General features: G+C 31.1%; 1 protein-coding gene across 3 annotated transcripts in view; it reads left to right on the forward strand.

The window, feature by feature from the left end:
• Window positions 1-21,972, forward strand: part of LOC107447802 (sialin-like) — a 97,087-nt gene that overhangs the window by 61,172 nt on the left and 13,943 nt on the right. For 2 of the 3 annotated variants that reach the window (XM_071186307.1, XM_071186306.1), the window contains exons 3-7: window positions 5,663-5,871; window positions 5,994-6,227; window positions 7,812-7,995; window positions 8,986-9,113; window positions 17,582-17,731. In XM_071186307.1, the coding sequence (XP_071042408.1) occupies window positions 5,740-5,871; window positions 5,994-6,227; window positions 7,812-7,995; window positions 8,986-9,113; window positions 17,582-17,731 (828 nt within the window). In that variant the 5' untranslated portion in view covers window positions 5,663-5,739. Of the gene's footprint in view, window positions 1-1,263; window positions 1,421-5,662; window positions 5,872-5,993; window positions 6,228-7,811; window positions 7,996-8,985; window positions 9,114-17,581; window positions 17,732-21,972 lie in introns of those variants that run through there. The other variant, XM_016062828.4, reaches the window with a different exon arrangement.

The raw sequence follows: 21,972 nt of genomic DNA on the forward strand, positions 1-21,972 counted from the left end.
ACACAAATGCATCCCTCTCATCCACTCTGATTATTTTTATTTTATACCATAACCATCGATGAACAACCGTCGTTTCCTCGTGGACCCAATTTTGGGTTCAAGACTACCAGTGTTCAACTCCGTAGCCTTGTCATTTTGAACCCAATCCAAGGGTACTCCTGTATCACGTATTTGGAGAAATTTGCCTTTATTGAGAATTTTTTTATGCAACTAACCAGCATTGGCGTAACATGGAGAAGAAACCCTCCCACGGTTAGCCTGACTACAAGAGGACGTCAGCTCATGATCCTTTGAGGATATTTTGCATATATAAAGTTACTTTTTGTATGGAATTATCTTTGGTTAAATGAATTTCATAATTGAGTGCAAAAAATTTTCAATTCACTTAAAAATTTCTCGAGATTTATAATACTTCTATATAATACTTCAAACTCATTATTACTCATTTTTCAACCATCGTTACTCAACGATGCAAATTTAAAAAAAAAAAAAATATTTTAATGTGTTTGCTGTATCATTACAAAAAAGCTGCTTTTACAGAGACCTATTCTTCGTGGCTATTTTCATAAAAATTTTTTACTCTAGGGCAAAAAATTTAAATATATACGCAAGTAAACAATATTTATCTGAAATATTTTATAATTTCATAGAATTGAGTCTTTAAAATTTTTTAAAAATGTTTTTTCCATCATTAAAAACAGGTCTACTATTTCATTGAATAAAACACTTAATTTTGGGTCCAACTTTACAAAAATATGAAAATTTAAGGTACTTATGTTAAATATGTTATGTTTTAAAAAATATTAATTTCTGAGGTTTAATTTGTTTGAAAATAATTGTAATTTGTTCATTGCATAATTGCTTATGATGCTTTATTTTAACAAAAGGGAGCACTTATTTTTGCTTACTATTTTACGAAAAAATTATTATTCGAAAGTAAATTGTAATATTCTTTGTTCAAAATTGACACAAGTAGGAAGTATTTATTTTAAAAAAATATAGAATTCTGAGGAGAAATTATTTTGCAAAAAGGCGAGAAAGGTTCAAGAAGTTTTGAGCAGTTAATGTTGTTAGATATGCTTACAAAAATAACTAAAATTTTGCAAAAGAAAAATAAATATTTGCTTACCTAATATATCTTTCAGATAAATATCAAGTTACGATAAGAATGACACAGCATGTTTTCCGTTCTCGAAAGATGAAATTCGAACAAAATGATCATAAACTATTTAAATGACATACATAGTCATAAAAGTTAAAAAAAAGCTTTGCATAGAATTTCATTTTAGTTACGTAGGTGTTTTTCGCTAGTTTCTTAAGTTTTATGAAACTTAGAACACCAACTGACTTACAAATCTGAAAACACATTTTTCAATCGCGCCTAGATGAAATAACAATAAGTAAAAAATGGATTTGTCAGGTAAATTTTCTTTATTATTAAAAACGTTTACAAAAAATTACATAATCAAATAATTGAGTATTTTAATTCATTTCTCTCTCACGTCCAGTTTTTTATTAATTTTATAGTGATCTAATAAGTGGTTAGAATTCAGCACTTAAGCGCTTTTTTTTTAATGTGATTTTCTCGCACTGTTGTAGGAGCGTGCAAAATCTACAGACGATATCGAAAGTGCTACTAAATTGGTGTTTTCGAAAGGGAAATAATTTAACGTATGGTGTGAAAGCACGTGAGCGGGGTGTAAACATTCCGCATTAGAAGAGTTTTAGGCTTAAATTTAAATTTTATTCTTTTGAATTGTATATGAAAGCTTTATTTGATGTTAACTTGAAAAAAATGTTCCTTAACACAATTTTTTTGAGTTGTACAACAAAAAACTCGGAGAGATATTACACAACAAATTTCACAGTGCAGTGAGAAATCCGACAGACAGCGCAACTACAAAGTTAAAAGGGCATGCTGAATAGGCCAGATTTATTTATAAACTTAACAACGATTTTTTTCTCGAAATTCTAATTTTATATTGTAATTTTAATTACTTTTTTACGAAATTTTTCTAACTTATTTTGTTTTAAATACGAACTATTTATACAATGATGTGGGAAAATTCCAGCACATAAACTATTGATATAGCATAAAGGTGATGATTATGTAAAATACAGGTCTGTAAATATCTTTATTTTATATGCTCATGTTTACGCTGATGCTGAAAGTGAGAAAATTAAGATATAAGAAGACAAATGCAACATTTTAATATTTTTATTGAAAATTTTAAAAATACTTCATTTTTTAAACATTTGTTATTTTACACGATAATTTATACAGCGGATATTCAAGTATTGTAGCTGGAGGCGGACGGCTCACTGACGGAAAAAGTTGTGCTAGATAAACTAAATTTAATAGACTTGTTTATACAACTAAAAGATGATGTCTATTCAGACTTGGCACAAAAACTGCTAGTAGCGCCATTATGAACACGTAAATCATGGCAACTTTAAATACGTGCTCTACAGTTCGTAAGCGTTATTTTTCGTTGAATTTTGACATAGTGAGTTGCAGTTAGTCAAGAAGTCATTAATAACAGCTCACTGACTTTGAGTCCCGCAGTGGACTGATCGTTAGGACACGGTTCCCAGCAGATCACCGAAGTCAAGCATCACTGGTTGCGGTCAGTGTGCGGGTGGGTGACCACTTGGTCCAGTCTGCGTAGGGACCGAGGGTGTGCGGTATTGGTCCTCGTTAAACTGTTCTACCGTAAAGTGCTCGACTTCGCGAGCAGGTCGTCGGGCTACTGAAGCGGGGGTGCCATCCCCTCTGCAGAGGATCAAAATTGTGATGGCATGTCTTCGGATCATCCTCAGGGATGTTTCCCAGACCGTCGCCAATAACCCATCGCGCAGCTCTAGTACGACGTAAATGAACAACAACAACACTGACTTTGAACGTGGTCGTGTAATAGGGCTGTGAGAAAGTGGATTTTTTCCCGCGATATTTGCAAAAATGTTGAGGAGATATATATTCACTGTATATGATTTTTAAATCTTATTTTTTAGCCGTCGTTGAACAGTCGACTCAATGTTTGGGTTTACGACTACCAATGTTCAGCTGCGTAGTCTTGTTATTTTGAACCTAATCCAGAAGACAAGAGAACTCCTTGATCATGTATTGGGAAAAATTTACCTTCGGAGAGGATTTTTTGATTTAACTAACCCACGCCTGCGTTACATGGAGAAAAAAAGGCACGAAAACCTCCCACGGTTAGCCTGACTACAAGAGGACGTCAGCTCATGATCCTTTGAGGATATTTTGCGTCAGCACTATGGTACGAGCCGGTGAGAAAATCGTATCGACCAGCCATTGCTGGGATTCGAGCCCGGTTCACCTCACTGGAAGGCGGACTCAGTCCCCACGGCTCCACTTTGCATGATTGTTGGCAGCAGTGATCAAGGGAACAAGGAAAGGTACTGCTTCAAGAGGATCGAATTCTGGTAGGCCACCTGGCACTACTCAGAAGGAAGACTAATGTATACAGAGTATGACTGCGGCACATCGTACTGCTTCTGCTTCAGAAATTCGAGCTGCAGTTTGCACTGCAGTCACACAGTGAATTGGGCTGCAAATGGGCTACTTCAAGTTCAGCTCCGAGCAAGACGCTCTGTAGCTTGCATTCCACTCACTCCAAACCCCTGCCGTTTACGACGAGAGTGGGGTCGAGTTAAAGCTCACTGGAGGTCAAAGTGGAGATCTATTGTGTTTTCTAATGAAAGTTGGTTTTCCTTCGTATCTGTGATAGCAGTATATTGATTAGAAGGAGGCCTGGTGAGCGCCTTCTATAGATCTGTCCTCGGCCTCGTCACACTGGTCTTTCACCTGGAGTTAGGGTATGGGCAACAATTTCCTATGACAGCAGAAGCCCTCTCGTGGTTATTCCGCGCACCTTGTCTGCAAATTTGTATTCTGGTGCCACAGGCAAATACTCTGTCTCATTGTTGATTTCTTTAAAAAATCCACACAATCGGAATTTTTTTTTATTGTTAACGCTTCATCTTTTGATTTTTCTGATGTCATAAGTTACGGCATATTAGATTTATTCATATTTCTTCGGTAACAACATTTTCTTCAAACAAAGTTAAAAATTTTTTTTATTATTTTGAAATTTTTCTCCTTTTTCTTTTGCGAAGCTTTGCCCTAGATATTTACTTTTTATTCATCTTGAATGCAAAACTCGAAAAAATATAAAAATGAAATCATTGAAAAACTTAATGATGTGATTTCTAGCGGTTAAAGTGTATGGACAAATGGAAGAATCTTTCAAATACATCTCCGTTGGTTTGACCGACTCGAACATTCGAAGCAAACGTCAGTTTGGCGGTAATAACAAATTTATCACAGTTATCGTTTACATCTTCGCAAAATGAAATAAATCAGTCCGTATATTGCGCTACTGGAGGAGTACTGTGGTCAAACAAAAGAAGGTGGGTGAGATATTAATTATTTATCATGTGATGTATTAATGAATATTTCATTCAGAAAGTATAGGAAAAACAGTGAATTAAAAGAAAACTATTAATCAGAAGAAAAACTTTTTTATTTTAATTCATAGTGTTAATATTTTTCTTGGAGCGCGAGCCCTCCTTCATCGTCTATGCACCTCCTCGCCAGGGTGGCGTGGGGTTGTTATTGCTGGTGGATACAAGTGTTCTGTATAAACGTAAGTGTCTGTCTGACATCGTCAACAATATATAACGATGACTCATCCATTTCTTTTATAATTTCAGAATCATTTATACAGGGTGCCCGACGGAGGAGTGATTGATTTTAAAATTTCGGATTATCGTATGCTTAGTGTGAAAGCTATAGAAATTTTATACATAAATTTTACAATTTAATTGCAAGGGTGACAGATGGTGCCATTGATTACGAGCGTTATCAGTTTTTAGCATTAAAACGAGAAATAAGTTTATCGTTAAGTGGTTTAAGCCGTGCATTTTGTTGAACCACGCCTGCTTTTGGCACTGGAATATCACAGATTGGATTGCTGCTCTATGGCATTTGTATTCTTTGCAAGAACTTTGTGAAGGTTGCAACGTCATCTGTTGACAACTTTTGTAATTACATTCCAAAATTTCTATTCACAATTTTCACTGCTTTCATAATAGACTTATTAGTAATGGACAGAGGATTCAAAATACCTGTATATGTATGTTACTGAAGAAAAGCCAAGTTCAGTGCCGGATTCTAAAGATCACGCAGCATTTTCCATTAGTCCATTAGAGAGGGATGCTTGATAAATGAATTTATCACGTATGTGTGTTTGATATTGTTATACATTAAATTGTAGACTTTTTTTTCTTTTTCAGTTACTTAAAAGATAAAATATTAGTGACGCTACTTAGCCTACAGTTCTTTTTAATCTAAAGCTCATTTTATTGCATGTTCTTCAATAAATGTTTCTCTATTATATCATGTAAACTCACGCAAAGGAAAAGTGAAAGATGTCTCTCATCGTTTTTGTACACCGTTATAACTATAGGTTCATTGTCTTGCTACTTGTGCTTATTTCAACCTCTAATTAACCTAAATTAGCTAAATGTTTGACAACAATTATCCTTAAATAAGAGTATAAGCAGCTTCTTTGCCGATTTTATTTGATTGGGTGACCGAGCTTGCCACATTATGCATACATAAAGATTTTAATTTCAGATTTGAGAAAAGTTTACATTCCGAAGAGATACATAGTTGTCATCCTAGGCTGTCTGGGTATTCTAAATGTATTTGCCATGAGAGTCAATCTTAGCGTGGCTATAGTGGCTATGGTAAATCATACAGCAATAAATGAAAAGGCCATTAACGCAGAATGTCCTAACCTCATTCAAGATCGACAATCTTCCAATGAAGTCATGAATTATAAAGTAAGAGATTTCCCATTTTAATAAATGTAATTCTCTGTATTGACGTCACTGTTATATTTATTCTCTTTAATTTATAGTAAATTTATTGCTGACAGAATTACTAAAAACAAAATCTTTTGAAGGGTGAAAAATACAACTGGAATTCTAAAACCCAAGGGTGGATTCTAGGCTCTTACTATTATGGATATGTAACGACTCAAATACCTGGAGGAGTATTGGCTGAAAAGATTGGGGCCAAATGGGTATTCGGAGGTGGTGTACTGGCGACATCAGTCTTTTCACTGTTATCTCCTTTAGCTGCAAGCTTAGGAACAACTGCATTTATTTGTGTCAGAGTGCTTCAAGGATTAGCTGATGTAAGTTTTCAGCTCAGTCAATCTACTAAGCATGAAACAGAAAAATAAATCTAAAAAAAATTGATTCAAAACAAATCTGAAAAAAATATTGCTAAAGTTAAATCAATAAAATAGATCGTTTGAATAAGCACTTTAAATAAAAGAATCAAAAAATTCTTCAAGTGCTCATAATAAGCTATTAGTGTTTTATGTTAATTCAAAATTGAGTAGATAAGTTGTAGGCAGGCGAACTAGCTCCATTTTTTCCTTTCTCTCAGGTAAGTGGCGCATCACTTGGACAACAACTTCACTATACGGGAAGAACCTTCATAACAGGAGAGCAATTGCTTAACTCTGTGCTTAAGTTTTGTTGCTCTTAGATGCTTAAGTACACATCGTGTATAGTACATAAAATGAAAAAGTGAACACCTTAATAACTTTTGAATTGTATTTTAACGAAATAAAATGTGATCCTAATGATTTGAGAAACTAACATTAAATGTTTTAAAATATTCTTGGAAACGATATTTCAAGTTACGAAATCAGACCAAAAAAAAAAAAAAACATGCTCTCGTCCAATCCTTTTATACCAATCACTATTCTTTAAGTAACATAGAGTTGAAATGCATTTCTTTATATAGAATGTATTTTCTACTGTCACAGTTTCTAAGGTTATGCATAACTAAAACATGTAATTTGCGACTTGAGTAAAATCCGCTAAACACAGATACGTTCAGTGCTGAAATCCGACGGGAAAGCCCTCAAATGAAATTCGGTATGCTGCTATTTACACTAATAACTTATTACTAATACGCATTAGTATATATTCATTGAAATGCGTACCTTTATGGTTTACCAATATCATGAGTAGATTTTGAGGGGCAAAGAATAAGAAAAAAGCCTTAATTCGAAAATGTTTGAATAAAACGCAAACAGTATTACCACATGTAAATTGACGCAATTTCTCAAAATTTCTAAAGACTATAGGAGTTGTAAAAAGAGACCTAGGGGGAAATTACCATCTAATATTAGCAGTAATATCAAAACAGTAAAAGAGATCTTCAAAGAGAAAAAAAGGAGAAGTTGATGATTTTGGAACGTCTGTCTCCTCAGTACATCTTGATTCGGTACAAAACCTTCAGTTTTGATCCCCAAAACTTCAAGAAAAAATGTTCTATAAAAAAATGAGTCTAAGCACATGTTTTACATAAATAACATAGCCTGGAAATTTCAGCAAAATTAAAATATACCTTGCTAGTTTTGTTCTATTTTTTTTAAAAAAACTGACGCTTAAACAATGTTTATACTTTCTATTACAAGCTACCACTTTTAGTATGAAAAAATTGAAACAGATTGAGTTTTGATCAATATAAAGTTATTAATATAAATAATACATTATGGTGGATTTTAAGAATAAAAGAATTAGAAGTTTGAAAAATAAATGCTAAGAATAAAACACTTAAGTAATTATTCTATCTTTCTTTTTCTCTTTTTGTTTAAAAAAATGTGGAATCTTTGGTATATAATGGGTAAAGGTTCAGTGAAAATTTAAAATATGCATTATGTGGTGAATTTTCGTAATTCTTTTAAAATTTCATTTTGCAGGGTGTTACTTCGCCATCGATTAATGTTGCCATAAGCAAATGGGCACCAAAAATGGAAAGAAGCAGAGTATCAACTATTATTTTTACAGGGATTATGATTGGTGATGTGTTGGCCTTGACCTTATCTGGATTGCTTTGTAGTTCAGATAAGTTGGGTGGGTGGCCTTCTGTTTTCTACCTTTTTGGTGAGTACAATTCTATTCAAAAAATTAGTTCTGCAAAGAAGCGTAATTAATTAACCATCAAAATTTTCATACTCTCTCCTGTACTTTTTTCAAAAAGAAAAAAATTATATCTTTTCAAATTATTTTCGTAAAATTAAGCAATTTTTGTTTACCAAAAGATATAAATAAAATAAATAGTTACATTTTGATCTGAAATTATGCATCATCATCGGGTTTCTTTTCCATCTAATTTAAGAGGTAACCATGTTAGATATTATCAACTTACAACACATTTCTTTCAAAAAGATATTTTTCGTATTACGACAAAGTAATAGGCAAACGAAAGTTTGTAATTAAGGAATGTAATAAAACTTCATAGACACACTGCATAAGTGAAATTTTCTGTTTTTGTTCTCTTCGGATCATGCTAATGAACTAGAAACTATTTTAAGATTGATTTAAAGAGTTAATGTATTTATGAAACAGTTTAACACTATACACAATGCAAGCAACTCTGGTTGAATTATCTACTCACTTTATATATTCTATTTTGAGTTTCATTCTGTATTACTCTTATTTTCCATTTTTTACTTGATTGTTTTATTTTGCATTTCTTGTCTTATTTTACATTTTTTGCTTAATAAGTTCTGTTTGCGTTTCAATTTTTTTGGTGTTCCTTACACTATTATATTGATACATTTTGCATTGGCTATATTAATACAATATCAGAAATAACTCTTTCGGATTTATTCGTATGTTTTAGTTTTTTTTATGTGACGAGATTATATCTCTTCCTTATTTTGTTTTCCTGCTTTTGTCTATATATATATATATATTTTATTTTAAATATTTTTTAAGCTTTAGATTTTTGAATAAAAAAAATTTATTGCCCTTTAAACAATCTTCATTTTTTCCCATGTTTTCTTTATTTTTTTATTACAGTGAATTTATTGCGGGTATTTGCAATACCTTTAAAACTACTTCCATTAGTATTTTTCTTTTACTCGCCAGGTGGAGCTGGCGTCATTTGGTGCATATTTTGGTTTTCTTTAATGCATGAAACACCTGGAGTGCATCCAACAATCTCTAAACAAGAACAGATCTACATAGAACAAAACCAAGAAGACCAATCTAATAAGGTTCGAGACATTATGAAATAGTATAAATTTTCATATAGATGAGCCAAATTCAATTGATCTTACAGATTCAGTCACATTACTTAATCAGACATGCGTGAACGACACCTGTAACATACTAGAACATCGTCAGTTTAAAATAATGTGCACAGCGAAGAACATAAAGCAGTCGTTAAAATATTTTTCAAGTACAGAAGTTTCGTAGTTTGGGATTTGCATATTTTTTTCTGTCAAGAGGAGGGTTATGAACGATAACGATAAAATTCCCCTATTTTCAATTTTTTTTAAATGCAAAAAAATAAATCTATAGGAAATTAAAAAAATTGCACTTGGAGAGATAAAATTTAAAATAGAAATAAAAATTTAATTAGGAGAGAGAGAAGCAGAGACATTTTCAAAATTTCATGAAATAATTCAAACTATTTTGTTTTATGCTGAGTTACATATTTATTTGAATTTAATACTAAAAGTCTTAAAATTCTATAACAACAGCAAAACCAAAGTTAAAGCAAATGGGTGTTTTTAGGCTTTTTTTCATAGACAGGAAAAGGAGTTGTGATTTGTCTTTTTTATTATAAAAGGAAGCCCAAAATGGTCAAAAACAAGCTAACGGCCTTAAAAAAAGAACTTTACTATTGAAGTGTTGTTTTATCACCTTAATACAAGATAAGCTTATTCAGAAGGTTAGCAAATATTTAATGTGGCGTAACTACCCCTATAAATATAAAATATCGAATCACTAGTATATAAGACATGTTAACTTGATTCCATCCTGACGTTACCTTTTAATAGATGAAGGTTGACATAGTCTATATTTAAATCCCCTCAATGGATTATCCATCAATATTGGCAAGTTCTTATCACGTCTGCGGGTCACCATTGAGGAGATTTAATTATAGACTATGTCAACCTTCATCTATCAAAGGGTATCTCAAGATGGAATCAAATTAACATGTCTTACATACTAGTGATTCGATATTTTATATTTATAGTGATAGTTATGCCACAGTACTCCCCTTCCAGAATTTTATCTGTGATAGAATTCGATGAACGGATACCACTAGTTGATTCATGCTGCTTATTTATTTATATCAATTTTGCTCCTTATATTTTTTCCCTTCATTATTTTTAATGGCAATTCGCTCATTTTTTTTCTTCATTTTTGTTTATAGCATTTCGCTCATTATTTTTTCTTTCCTCATTATTGTTTTATGACCGGGAGACTTTATTTACTTCACCGGATTTTCTTTTTCTCTGATCAGTATATTTTTAAGCAAATCAACTATTTAATGTGGATCCTCTATCGGCATGTTCTTATCACGTCCGCAGATCACCATGGAGGGGAATTATAAATCGTCAGCCTTCATCTATCAAAAGGTACCTCAAGATAGAATCAAGTTAACATAGTCGATAATTAAATTCCCCACAATGGTGACCCGTTCTGTACGTAAGGATTTGGAAATTCCAGATTTTACAACCGGTGAGCTTGATTAAACCTTCTCTGTAGTAGGAATCAAATATGCTGGATTTACACGGTCTATGGACAAAGTAGATTGCCTACCATTTAGATAAATTGTAAGGTTTTTAGCTGACAGTTCCAAAACCTTATGTGGACCCGAATAGGGTTGACATAAGGGAGGTTTTACAAAATTCACTCACGTGAGAACAAGTGCTTAGTGAGGGATTTACGTAAAATGTAGTTCACCCATGCACCGATGTTGCAATTGGATTCAATTCCCGCATGGTGTTTCTAAGACGATCAACAAAAATGTCATCACATGGTGGAATAATGGATGTTTCTAGCATGTCACTTGGACGTTGAAGAGTTGTTCCGTATGCCAGTTCGGCACACGATGCGTTGATATCCTCCTTTACTGCAGTACGAATTCCTAAAAGGACTACTGGAAGTATTTCTGTCCACAGTGAGTTTTCATGCGCTTTTATTGATGATTTTAAGTGGCGGTGAAATCTTTCCAGTATGCCATTTGAAATGGAATGGTATGCTGTCGTATGAATTCGGTTTTCACCCAACATTACGGAAAAATCACAATATAAAGATAATCGCTTCTGAGAGCCTTTATCTGTTGTAATTATCGAAGGGCACTCGAATCGAGATATCCAAGTGTGGAAAATTTCTCGACAGATGGTTTTGGCTTGCATGTCCACAATCGGTATGGCTTCTGGCCATCTTGAAAATCTATCAATCATAGTTAATAAGAAGCTGTAACCATCAGATGAAGGTAATGGGCCTACGATGTCGATGTGTATTTGTTGAAATCGAGCACCAGGTAAACTGAATGTTCCTAGAGGAGCTTTGGTGTGTCTTTGAAATTTAGAACGCTGACAAGGTTCACTTATGGTTTTGAAACGGTCAGCTAAAAACCTTACAATTCAACTAAATGGTAGGCAATCTACTGTGTCCATAAACCGTGCAAAGCCAGCATATTTGATTCCTACTACAGAGAAGGTTGAATCAAACTTACGGGTTGTAAAACCTGGAATTTCCAAACCCTTACGTACAGAAAAAGATCATTCTCCTAAGGATCCTGACAAAATTGTGACTAGGTCTGGAAGACATGTACACTTTCCAGCAAAACTGGCAGCTTATGCTTATTATTAACATTATGAACTAAACAAGGCTGTTTAGTATAAAATATTATTTATCAATAATTTAAATAGTGTAATATTCAAAATTTTACTTGAAATATTATGTCGTTTCAGAGAGTATAATTCTGTGTCACTGGGGGGATACTCTGTAGTATTATTCTTAGTCGATAAGGAATCGATTAAGCAGGATGATTATAAATTGTTTCCTATGTATTGGATGACAATAGTCTGGTTGAAAAATAGAACAGCTATGGTGAATAAATATTTGTAGTGGTAGTTACGCCACACTATCATATAAATTCTTAATATAAATGAGAAAAACATCACCACAAAATTTATCATTTTAGTCATATAGGATAAACCAACCAGTGAAGGAACGCCACCCAGTGAAGGAACATTTCATATATATTGATTAAAAATAAGAATTTGAACGTTTTTCTTTAGATTGATTGGTAACAATGGCTTACTGCCAAACAATAGGAAGTCATCTAGCAATGTTTTGGATTACCTGGTCAAATAGACTTCTCTGAAAAAATTTTTGAATTTGTTATTATCTCTGCAACACCTTGTTTCGTTGAAAAAATTATAAGGTGAGTATTTGCATTTATATGCTTGAAGTGGAATTAATTGCATATAATAGTTTTATTTTTCTCACTGTGAAAATAAGAATTCAAAATATAGTTATTGAAGTTACGTTTTATTTTTTTAAAGCACCATAGCATAATCAAGCACTGAGATAAAGGGGTGTTTATTCACTGGATCACCAAACGATGAAAAACCAGTGAAGGAACAAGTGTTCCTTTACTGGGTCTTTTTCCCAGTTAATGAAAATAAAAGAAATTTTTTAATTTTCTTGTACTTTTAGGCATATTATACATCAAAATTCTGTTTAAAAGACAAAAAATAACTTCTAACCAGTGAGGAAACAGGCATGTTCCTACACTGGGAATACTTCCAGTGAATGAGCAGTAATGTGTGAAATATGATTTTACATGACTCTAGGATGAGTAATTCTGCTATATAGAGGACAACCGAAATTTTGTTAAAAATTATATGAGTAATTCCTGAAATAATTTCAGTTCAAAATGTTGATTTAATAGCTTATTTTATGAGAAAATTATAATTTATATTTATTAATGGGGTGTGTAGTTGCATCAAATGTTAGGTAACTTAATAAATTATGCTTACAAATCGAAAACTAGTTAAATATAATCATAAAAATTTGAATAGAACATTTTTTCGCTGTCTTTTGCACCAAGAACTCCTAATAAGTTATCATTATAGGATAGCTACGTGATTATATAATTTATAAAAACTACTTTACTATGTTAGAATTTAGAAGCAAGCTCATCAACAAAAAACAGAGTTAAGCAGAAACGATGCTCAATTTCTTCAGAAGCTTGAGAGAGAAATCCTTCAAGATAAGTAGCAAATTTTTAACGCAGCATTGACTGAAGAGTCTAATATCGGAAATGTCCAAGAGCCTGTACTTTATTCAAAATGGAAGAAGTACGTATTAAAAGAAGACCACTTGGTTAAGTCAAACTTAGGAACTGAAGCTAGAATTGATAATGAATGCATCTTAGATATCGAATTTGAAATGAGTCCTCATGCTGATCCTCTCTTAGTTGAAAAAAGAAATGATTCTCTAAGTAAAATCAGGACTTCTAAAGATCCTCTAGATATAAGTCAACAAGAGATGGATTTTCCTCAAACTTCAAGATATTTTCTATTTTCCCGTCTATTTTCGAGAAAGGTATTCTTGAAATGTTGCTGAAAAATCAGAAGAAGTTTGGGAGAACCATTTACATTGGCCAAATATTGATAATAAAAAGAAAGGTCAAATAAGAAGAAAAACGAATAAATTACCTTTTGCACTAACTTCAGAGAAATGGCAAAAATTTCAAGAAGCTGAAAGATCCAAAGAAAAGTTAAAACAAGAGAATATGGAGAATAAAAGGAAAGAAAAAATACTTAAAAAAGAAAAAAAAGCTTCAAGAAATAAGAGGAAAAGGAGTAAACGAAAAGGTGATAAAATAATAATGATAATAAACAGCATCGGATGACACAATGATTTAGATTTGACTGTCAAATTATAAGAACGATTTTTTTAAATTTATTTTGTATTTAACATCACTTTAATTTCAGTTCACGATTACAGAAAAAAGTTAGCATTTTACAAGTACTTGTATGTTGCAATTTCATAAATAGTCTTGTTTTTATATATTTGTATGGCTAATAAATTCATAAACAGCATTGAAAAATAACCAAAATTAAGTGTTTCTTTACTGGGCAATTTTGTGTTCCTTCACTGGTAAGAGCTGTTCCTTCACTTGGTCTTCTTACTACTTGTTATTTGAATCTCCAAAACTTTAAAACAATATTATGTAAGTTCTCTAAATTTCTTTTACATAATTTGCAATAAGTAACAAATATGTTGACACTGTCATTTAACTAAAATTACGAATTTTGAAATTAATATGATTTTTTAAAAGGCAAGTGTGGGAACGAGGAATAGCGTTCCTACATTTTTACGGAACCAAAGACAACATTAACACAATCAGAAGGTAAAAATAAACACTTTTATTTTCCGGGAAAATGATAGAGTCACAAAAGCTGCGTGACTAACTTAAAAACAAATTAAAATTCAAAATAGAGTATAACAGAGTAGTAGTAGTTTTGTGGTTTAACAGATGCATATATATACTGGAGAAAATGTGCGATGAATAATTACGACATCAGTATCCTGCCGTCAGTTGCAGTTAGTTTCTGACAGCAGAAAGAATATCAGGATGAGATGTCGCAGGTTCGGTATTCCGATCCGCAGGTCTGATCTAGCGAATTCTACACAAGCTTAGCTTAAGTGCTCCTTCACACAAGTTTACCCAAGTAACATAATAACAATCCAGTTTAGAAATCCAGATTTCAAACATTGCTACTAATTTTTGATAAGAACCAAGTTCTCGCAGTAAAAAAATTTACTTATATATATATATGATCNTATATATATATATATATAAGTTCAAAATGAAGATAAAACAAAGGAAAATTATAGACTTATGAATTAGGGGGGGGGGAAATAATAATGAAAAAATAATGACAGACAACTGATTTAAATGAAACAGTATAAAACAAACAGTATAAAAATGAAAAAACAGTACAAAAATTGTATAAAACAAAATCTGAAAAAACAGTATAAAACAAAATCTCTAAAGCGAGTAGCGAAATCAGATGTACTTGCATGAACGGGAAATTTTTCAAGAATGATTTAAAACTATTTTCGCAACCTGATTGCCAGATTACAAAATATGAAAACAAAACCTTCATTTCTTTTGATTTTATTTCATTTTCTGTTTTTACGTGTTATTTTTACTTATTGTGTTTTATTTTATTTGTTTTAATTTTTGTAAAAAAGCTTTTTTGAGTGCTCCTCACACTATTGTATTAATATATTTTGTTTTGGCTAAATTGATACAATATCAGAAAGCACTCTTTTTTGCGGATATAATCGTGTGGGCTGATAAAAAGATTATATATTTTATTTTCCGGTTTTTTTAAAAAAATTTCATTTTTTTTCTTCTTTTTTTTTTTGAAATCAGTTGTCTGTCATTTTATTTAGCAGTTGTCAGCATTAATTTTTGCATGCAACTCGAGTTATCTTTCTTTTCTTTTTTATCCTTTTGTACGGATTGTTCACTTTCTATATATCCTGACACAAGTTATTGATACTTTTTAGTCTTTGATGTTCCAGCTTTATTTTTAGTTATAGCCGGATTATTTAAACAGGATTGCCCCCACTGATATGCTTTTCGTATGCCTATTTTTTCACAAAATTCACAAGGTTTGGGCGACAAATCTCGCACCACATGTGTCGTCTGATTCTCATTATTTTTATAATCACTTAAATGCAGTTTAACCTCCTTTTGCTCCAGTAATTTAGAAGAATTGTAACGTACGTAATTATTATGTATTTTATTTTTTCTCTATCCGTGCAAATTTGGTCATATATCCTTAGTTTATTTTTGAAATCATTTAAATTAGTTGACCCATATAATATAGCTTTATTATCTACTGTATCGGGTATGCCATTATTATAATATTTCATTAAAGATTGTTCATCAACATTATTTTGAATTGCAATTTCTTTTAATTTTAAAAAAATATTCTTGCACTGATTCATGCGTGCGTTTTTTCCTATTTCTTAAAACTTCATGAATTTCGGCTGAGTTATAGGTAACAAGAAATTCTTCGATTAATAATTCTTTCAAATTTATGTAAAGGAGGAAAATAAAAAAACTCGTTTATGTGTAGATTTTAGAAAATTAAATCAGGTAACGAAGTCGGACGCTGAACCGTTACCTCTCATGGAATCTCTAATTGATAAATTAGCATTTGCAACACCCAATGGGTTGCATGAATGGTTGCTTTTACCTTTTGGCTGGAAAAATGCCAAGCATTTTTCAAGGAACTATTCGTAGAATCCTTACTAAACATAAAATTAAATTCGCTGCAAATTATTTTGACTATATGATTATTTTTTCAAACAGCTATTCTGAACATTTAGATCATATTAAACAAATTTTTGATGTATGTCGACAAGAAAATATTAAATTAAAATTTTCTAAATGTTCCTTTTTAAAACAAAAAATTGACTTTTTGGGGTATGAAGTAACAAACGGCACTGTTACATCAAATAATAGTAATATTGAAGTTATTAAAAAATTAAAACCTACGACAAATCTTTGCAAAGATTTCTGGGGTCCATTAATGTTTATAACAAATTTATAGATAAATATGCATCTATTCGAGCTCCACTAAATAATTTGTTAAAAAAGGATACTATCATTTTTATTTGATTCTTAATTGTAAAATTCATTTTGACAACCCTTTCTAGGTGCCCTAATTTGTATGGCAATGAATGTATCTCTCTCCAGTCTCTGTATTTTAGAAACTATTGTTCATTTTTTTACTCTTAGAACGTACATTAACAGGCCAGAACTTTCATCCATTCATTCTACCCTAAAAATATTATTTAAAAAGAAACAGTTTCTTAAGCTGGAAGCAACAAACTATGGCTGCAAATGTTAGTTAGCTTTTTATGAATTGTTTTAGTAAATATACAGTCCCTGGCCATACTATTAGACACGCTGAAAGATTTTATGTAAAATTATAATTATCAGGTGATACTCCATACGGCTGTATAATTTTCACTCGGATAAAAACAGTCTGCATTTGTTTATGATACTGTATCAATTGGTTAACACATTGTAATCCAATGCGATAAAAATAAATACGAGCAGGAAGTATATAAGTATATAAAAAATCTTCTGAATCGAAACCCATAACGTGTATGTTTAAATATAAAAGTATTGCACATAAACTCGTGCAAATCATGTAATTATTTAAAAAATACAGTGCGTCTAATAATTTTATAATGTTTGATATAATAAATATTCCATATTTATATAATATATCGTCTAATTTGTCCTATCGTCAAATTTATATTATATATCGTCTAATTTTAGCAATGGATACACTAACGTAAACTAGTGCAAACCGGTTTCAGATAGGTAAAAACAATGAGGCTTTATAGTATCCCCTGATAATAAAGATTTTACATGAAATCTTACAGTACGTCTAATAATTTGACCAGTTACTGTATACACGCTTTAACACTAACAGTTTACTTCTTTTGAACTAAAGATAGCAAAAAGGAGTTTTCACTACTTGTTCTTTAAATATTTCACACATATTTCAAACATTTTCGTAATATTGATAACTCTGATTTTAAAATGTATAAAATCATTTTCTTTATCATAAAAAAATATCTAAATGATGCCTTATGATGAATGAATCTTTTTTAGAAACTTCCTATACCTTGGAGAGAAATATTGACATCCTCTTCTGTATGGGCATTTGCTTTTGCTATGTTTGGACACAATTTCGGATATTTAATGCTTCTAGCTGAGTTACCAACATATCTCAGCACAATTCTTCATTATGATCTGGCCTCGGTATGCATTGTTCGTTATTTGATCGATTAGATGCATGTATTATGTTACCAACAAGTAGTATTAATTATATTTTTCTACATCATTATTTCAATTACTATAAAAGATAATATGATTTCCCATCTGTTGCTATTTAATGAAAGCTTGTAAAATTGCTCTCCTATATTTTAAGTTAATACTTAAAAAGAAATTTTACATACTCTAATCAAATTTACGCTATAAATCACTAAAATTGTCTTCAATACTTAATAAATAGTAGGTAACAGAGTGGGAAGACTGTCAGTACTTGTATTGCAAAGTATTGAATTTTAGTTAAACAAGCATTGATATTTTTCTTTATTTATTTAAATGAACTAAATATAATGAAATGAAATAATTTAAAAATGGAGGAATTTTCTCTCATACAGCAATTTATTATTAACTAAAACAAGAATATTCAAAAGTAATTTTTTTAAATTTATTTCTTATTTCTATAATTAATAGTAAAGAAGAAAAGTTGTCAATATCATAGTTACAAAACAAAAATAGATGAAAATAGTTATTGATTTAAAATAATCCACTTTTATAATGCTTCATTAATATCCACAATGCAAACACTCACTGTATGTATAGTTTAGGCTGAGGTTTTTTTGTGCACTTAAGAATTGACTATGCCGACCGGCCTGCGTAGGGGTTAGGGAACTGCCCTTGCATCAGAAAGGTTTTGGGTTCGAATCCATGGCAAGGCATGGATGTTCTTTCCTTCTCTGTGCTGTATGTCCTTACTGTGGGATCAACGTTGACCCGCCTAATATGGTATCCCTGCAAGAGTGGCCGACAAATCTGCCCTCTAGGTGTCTGTATGACCTAGATCATTATCCAGGTGGGCATTGGGAAAAAAAAAAAGAATTGACTATAACTAGGGTCGATCATTTTCGTGGATCTATCACTTTTTGTTTTTTGCTTTTTTTTCTAAGGTTATCAGTGAGTTACTTTCATATCATTGTTTTCAACACCAGATTTTATTTTTAATGCTCTTAAGTTAATATCAGAAAAAAATTGTGTCTGGTTATACCTGATCAATGAATTCGAAATAATAATATTTAAAAACAAATTATCATATGTCTATTCCTTGTGTTATTCTTTGTTCCACTCAGTTGTCATGATCATGGTAACAGATTGGAAAGGTAACACTGAGAGATAAGAACTGAAATTGAATTGACTTGTTTCCTAAAAAGGAGAAAAAATTTATACGAAGCTGGAAAGCATTATTTTGTTTTATCATTCAAAAAACTCATTTTAAAAAATTTTGTGATTGAAGATGAATAAAATATCCTATCTAAAAATAGAAAATCCATCGAATCCTAATGTTGCTTAAAACCTATTATTACTGACTTGTTAATGAATATAGTAATCATGATAACATAGTGCAATAAAGTCCGGGAAAAATATTAAACTGTCTCATTATCACTATAAAACTGTATTTAAAGATTATCTGAACTATAGGTTACACTTGAAATTATTATCACAAATGGACAAAGTAATATTATTTTCACTGGACTGTAATTTAACTGTAAAACCCATCAGGCACCTTTATGCCTAGTGACACAATTGTATTTGAACTATTGCATTTAATAATGAACGAGTAACGAAGCATAAAAGATTTTGTTAAAAAAAAGGATAATTAGTTTTATATTTATAGTTTATTCCTCGAAAAAGTCTAAAAATATGGATCGATGAGCAGGGATTATTTACTACTTGTAATAAACTATTTGAGTCATCTTTTAAAGGTATTGAAGATGACTTGTTTCTAAAGATTTTCCGTAATTATAGTGAAAATTATTTTCGAAGATCGTGTTCAAAGAGCGGGGGGAAGAAGGTCACAATTTTCTGCCTATTTTCATTATAAAATTTGAATGCTCAATGAATATTTTCATTCTCATAAAAATAAATAAAAGATTTCAAGGATTTTTTGTGACAGATTAATAGAATTTAAACCAATCTATGAAGAGGAAGCAGACAGTAGAAAGAGTAGTTGTTCCCATAGCGGGAGTTTTGGTACTTTAATGGGTAAAGAGAGAGGTAAGGAAAGATGAGCCATAGCCATTTGGTAGCGTCTGACATATTAAAGACGCATTACACAGGTATTATTTTTTTAATTTTTATTTTTATCCACATTTACTAAAGACATTTAGTAAATTTGAGTATTTAAAAATGGTATTTGGAATTTTATTTGAGTAATTAAAACTACTTAAGGTTATGGGACCCACATACACAAGTTTCTCTATATTTCAAAACAAAAGGAGAACATTATATTTCTCATTAGTTATGTATTTAAACCAAAATTCACATTGAGTGGAGTTATCATTAGATTATAGAGTGAATTCATATTAGAATGCACAGTGCATGAAAAACGGAAACATCCTGAAGAAATTTTGATCTAATTATTTGGTCTTAACGCTCTAGGACTCAAACTTAATATTTCGAGGGGTTGACCTGGAATATGTTAATTAATTAGTGCAAACGATATTTTAAGTTAAGAAATCAGACATAAAATCGTCTTTCTATGAATTAATCTACATTTCTTTCAACGGATTCGGATTTCTGATCCTTATGACATAGGGCGTAGCAGCAATTTGGGAAAAAGAATCCCCATAGATTGGTCAGGAGAGCGATTCAAAGTTTGGACCCCTTAATGTTAATTTCTTTTTTGCCTACTTTGCCATATCTCGATATTTTTTGCTTTTCTTTTTGCGCATAATTATAAAATTCATCGACTCAAAGATAATTCCGTGTAAAAAATTAATTATAGTAAATATTTATTATTTTTTATTATTTTGTTTAATAATAGTCGAAAAAAGTTTGAATTGTAAGGTATACAATTTTTACGTCATTTTAAAGTATGTGATTTGACATGGAAAAATGCAAAATTTTAATGAAATCGTTTAAATAGTTCCTAAGAATTCGAATTTTAGATATTCGACGTTTTCGAAATTCGATTTTTCAGGAACTATTCGACCAATTTAACTCAAATTTCATGTTTCGGTGTGATATATTATGTTTTTCCCAATGATATAAATATTCTGTACCTTACAATTAAAAAAATGTTCTGCTATTATTAAATAAAATAATAAAAAAATAATAAATTAAAAAAAAATAATAAACTTTTGATAAACGAATTTTATAATTGTATGCAAAAACTTTTCAGTTTGCCTAAAAAGCTTACGAAAATACACAAAAACTAAAATTAACGTTAAGGTGAACAAATTTCGATCGCTTTCATGACCAAACTATGTAGACCCTATTTCCCATACTGCTGCTACCCCCTATCTTTTAGGGGTCAAAAATTAGAATCCATTGAAAAAATGTTATGTAATTAAAAGTATCGTCTGCACTTATTAATTCGCATATTTAGGGTCACCCACTTAAACCATTAAGATTGTCCTAGAACGTGAAGAAAACGATCATTAGATCAAAAATTATTTAAAGTGGTCGGGTTTTTTTTTGGAGCACTGCACTTGGAGAATTGAAAAAATCTTCATTAGTAACAGACTTATGAAGCAAATAGTAATTTGCGTTTACCTATTGGTCATTGTATTGACTATTACATTATATTATTAAAAAAACATTGAAAAAAAGATAAAAAACAATAAAAAAAGTTAGCAACTAAGTTAGCACCACCGTGTCAGCAATAAAAGTAATATTTTAGAGGTACAACTACACTTTTCTACTCAGTTAAACAATACTATAAAATTAGAAACGTAACGCTTTTGACAATTTTTGGGCGTAGTTGAATATTACAACTCTGCGCCAACCGCGGTACCCTATAAATTGCTTCGTTCGCTCATTGGATGATAGGGTATTTTAGTCAACTTTTGTGTTCATGCTGACACTTTTTTTAAAAAAGAAGTTCTTTCAATGTCAAATCCTTAATTTATTCATTCAGTTTATACGTTTTACGATTTTATACATACAATATTGTTTTGGTGTTTGGTGGTACAATACATACCATTTTTTACATAAATTGAAACTACTAACTATAAAATGAAAAAAAAAAACATAACTGCCTGGTCTTCATGGATGAAATGTAGATATACAGCATCATTAAAACTAAAATGTAGCTTAGTTGCAAACGTACACATATTATTAAACCTGAATAACATTATTAAAACAATAATTTGCTTGTACATTGAAGAATTTTTTAAATTTTAATCATTATTAGGAAAAGGAATTGTTAGCAAATTATTACAAAAGCAGAGAAAAAC

Source organism: Parasteatoda tepidariorum, chromosome 10 (genome assembly GCF_043381705.1).
Source record: "Parasteatoda tepidariorum isolate YZ-2023 chromosome 10, CAS_Ptep_4.0, whole genome shotgun sequence".
Classification (NCBI taxonomy): Eukaryota; Metazoa; Arthropoda; class Arachnida; order Araneae; family Theridiidae; genus Parasteatoda; species Parasteatoda tepidariorum.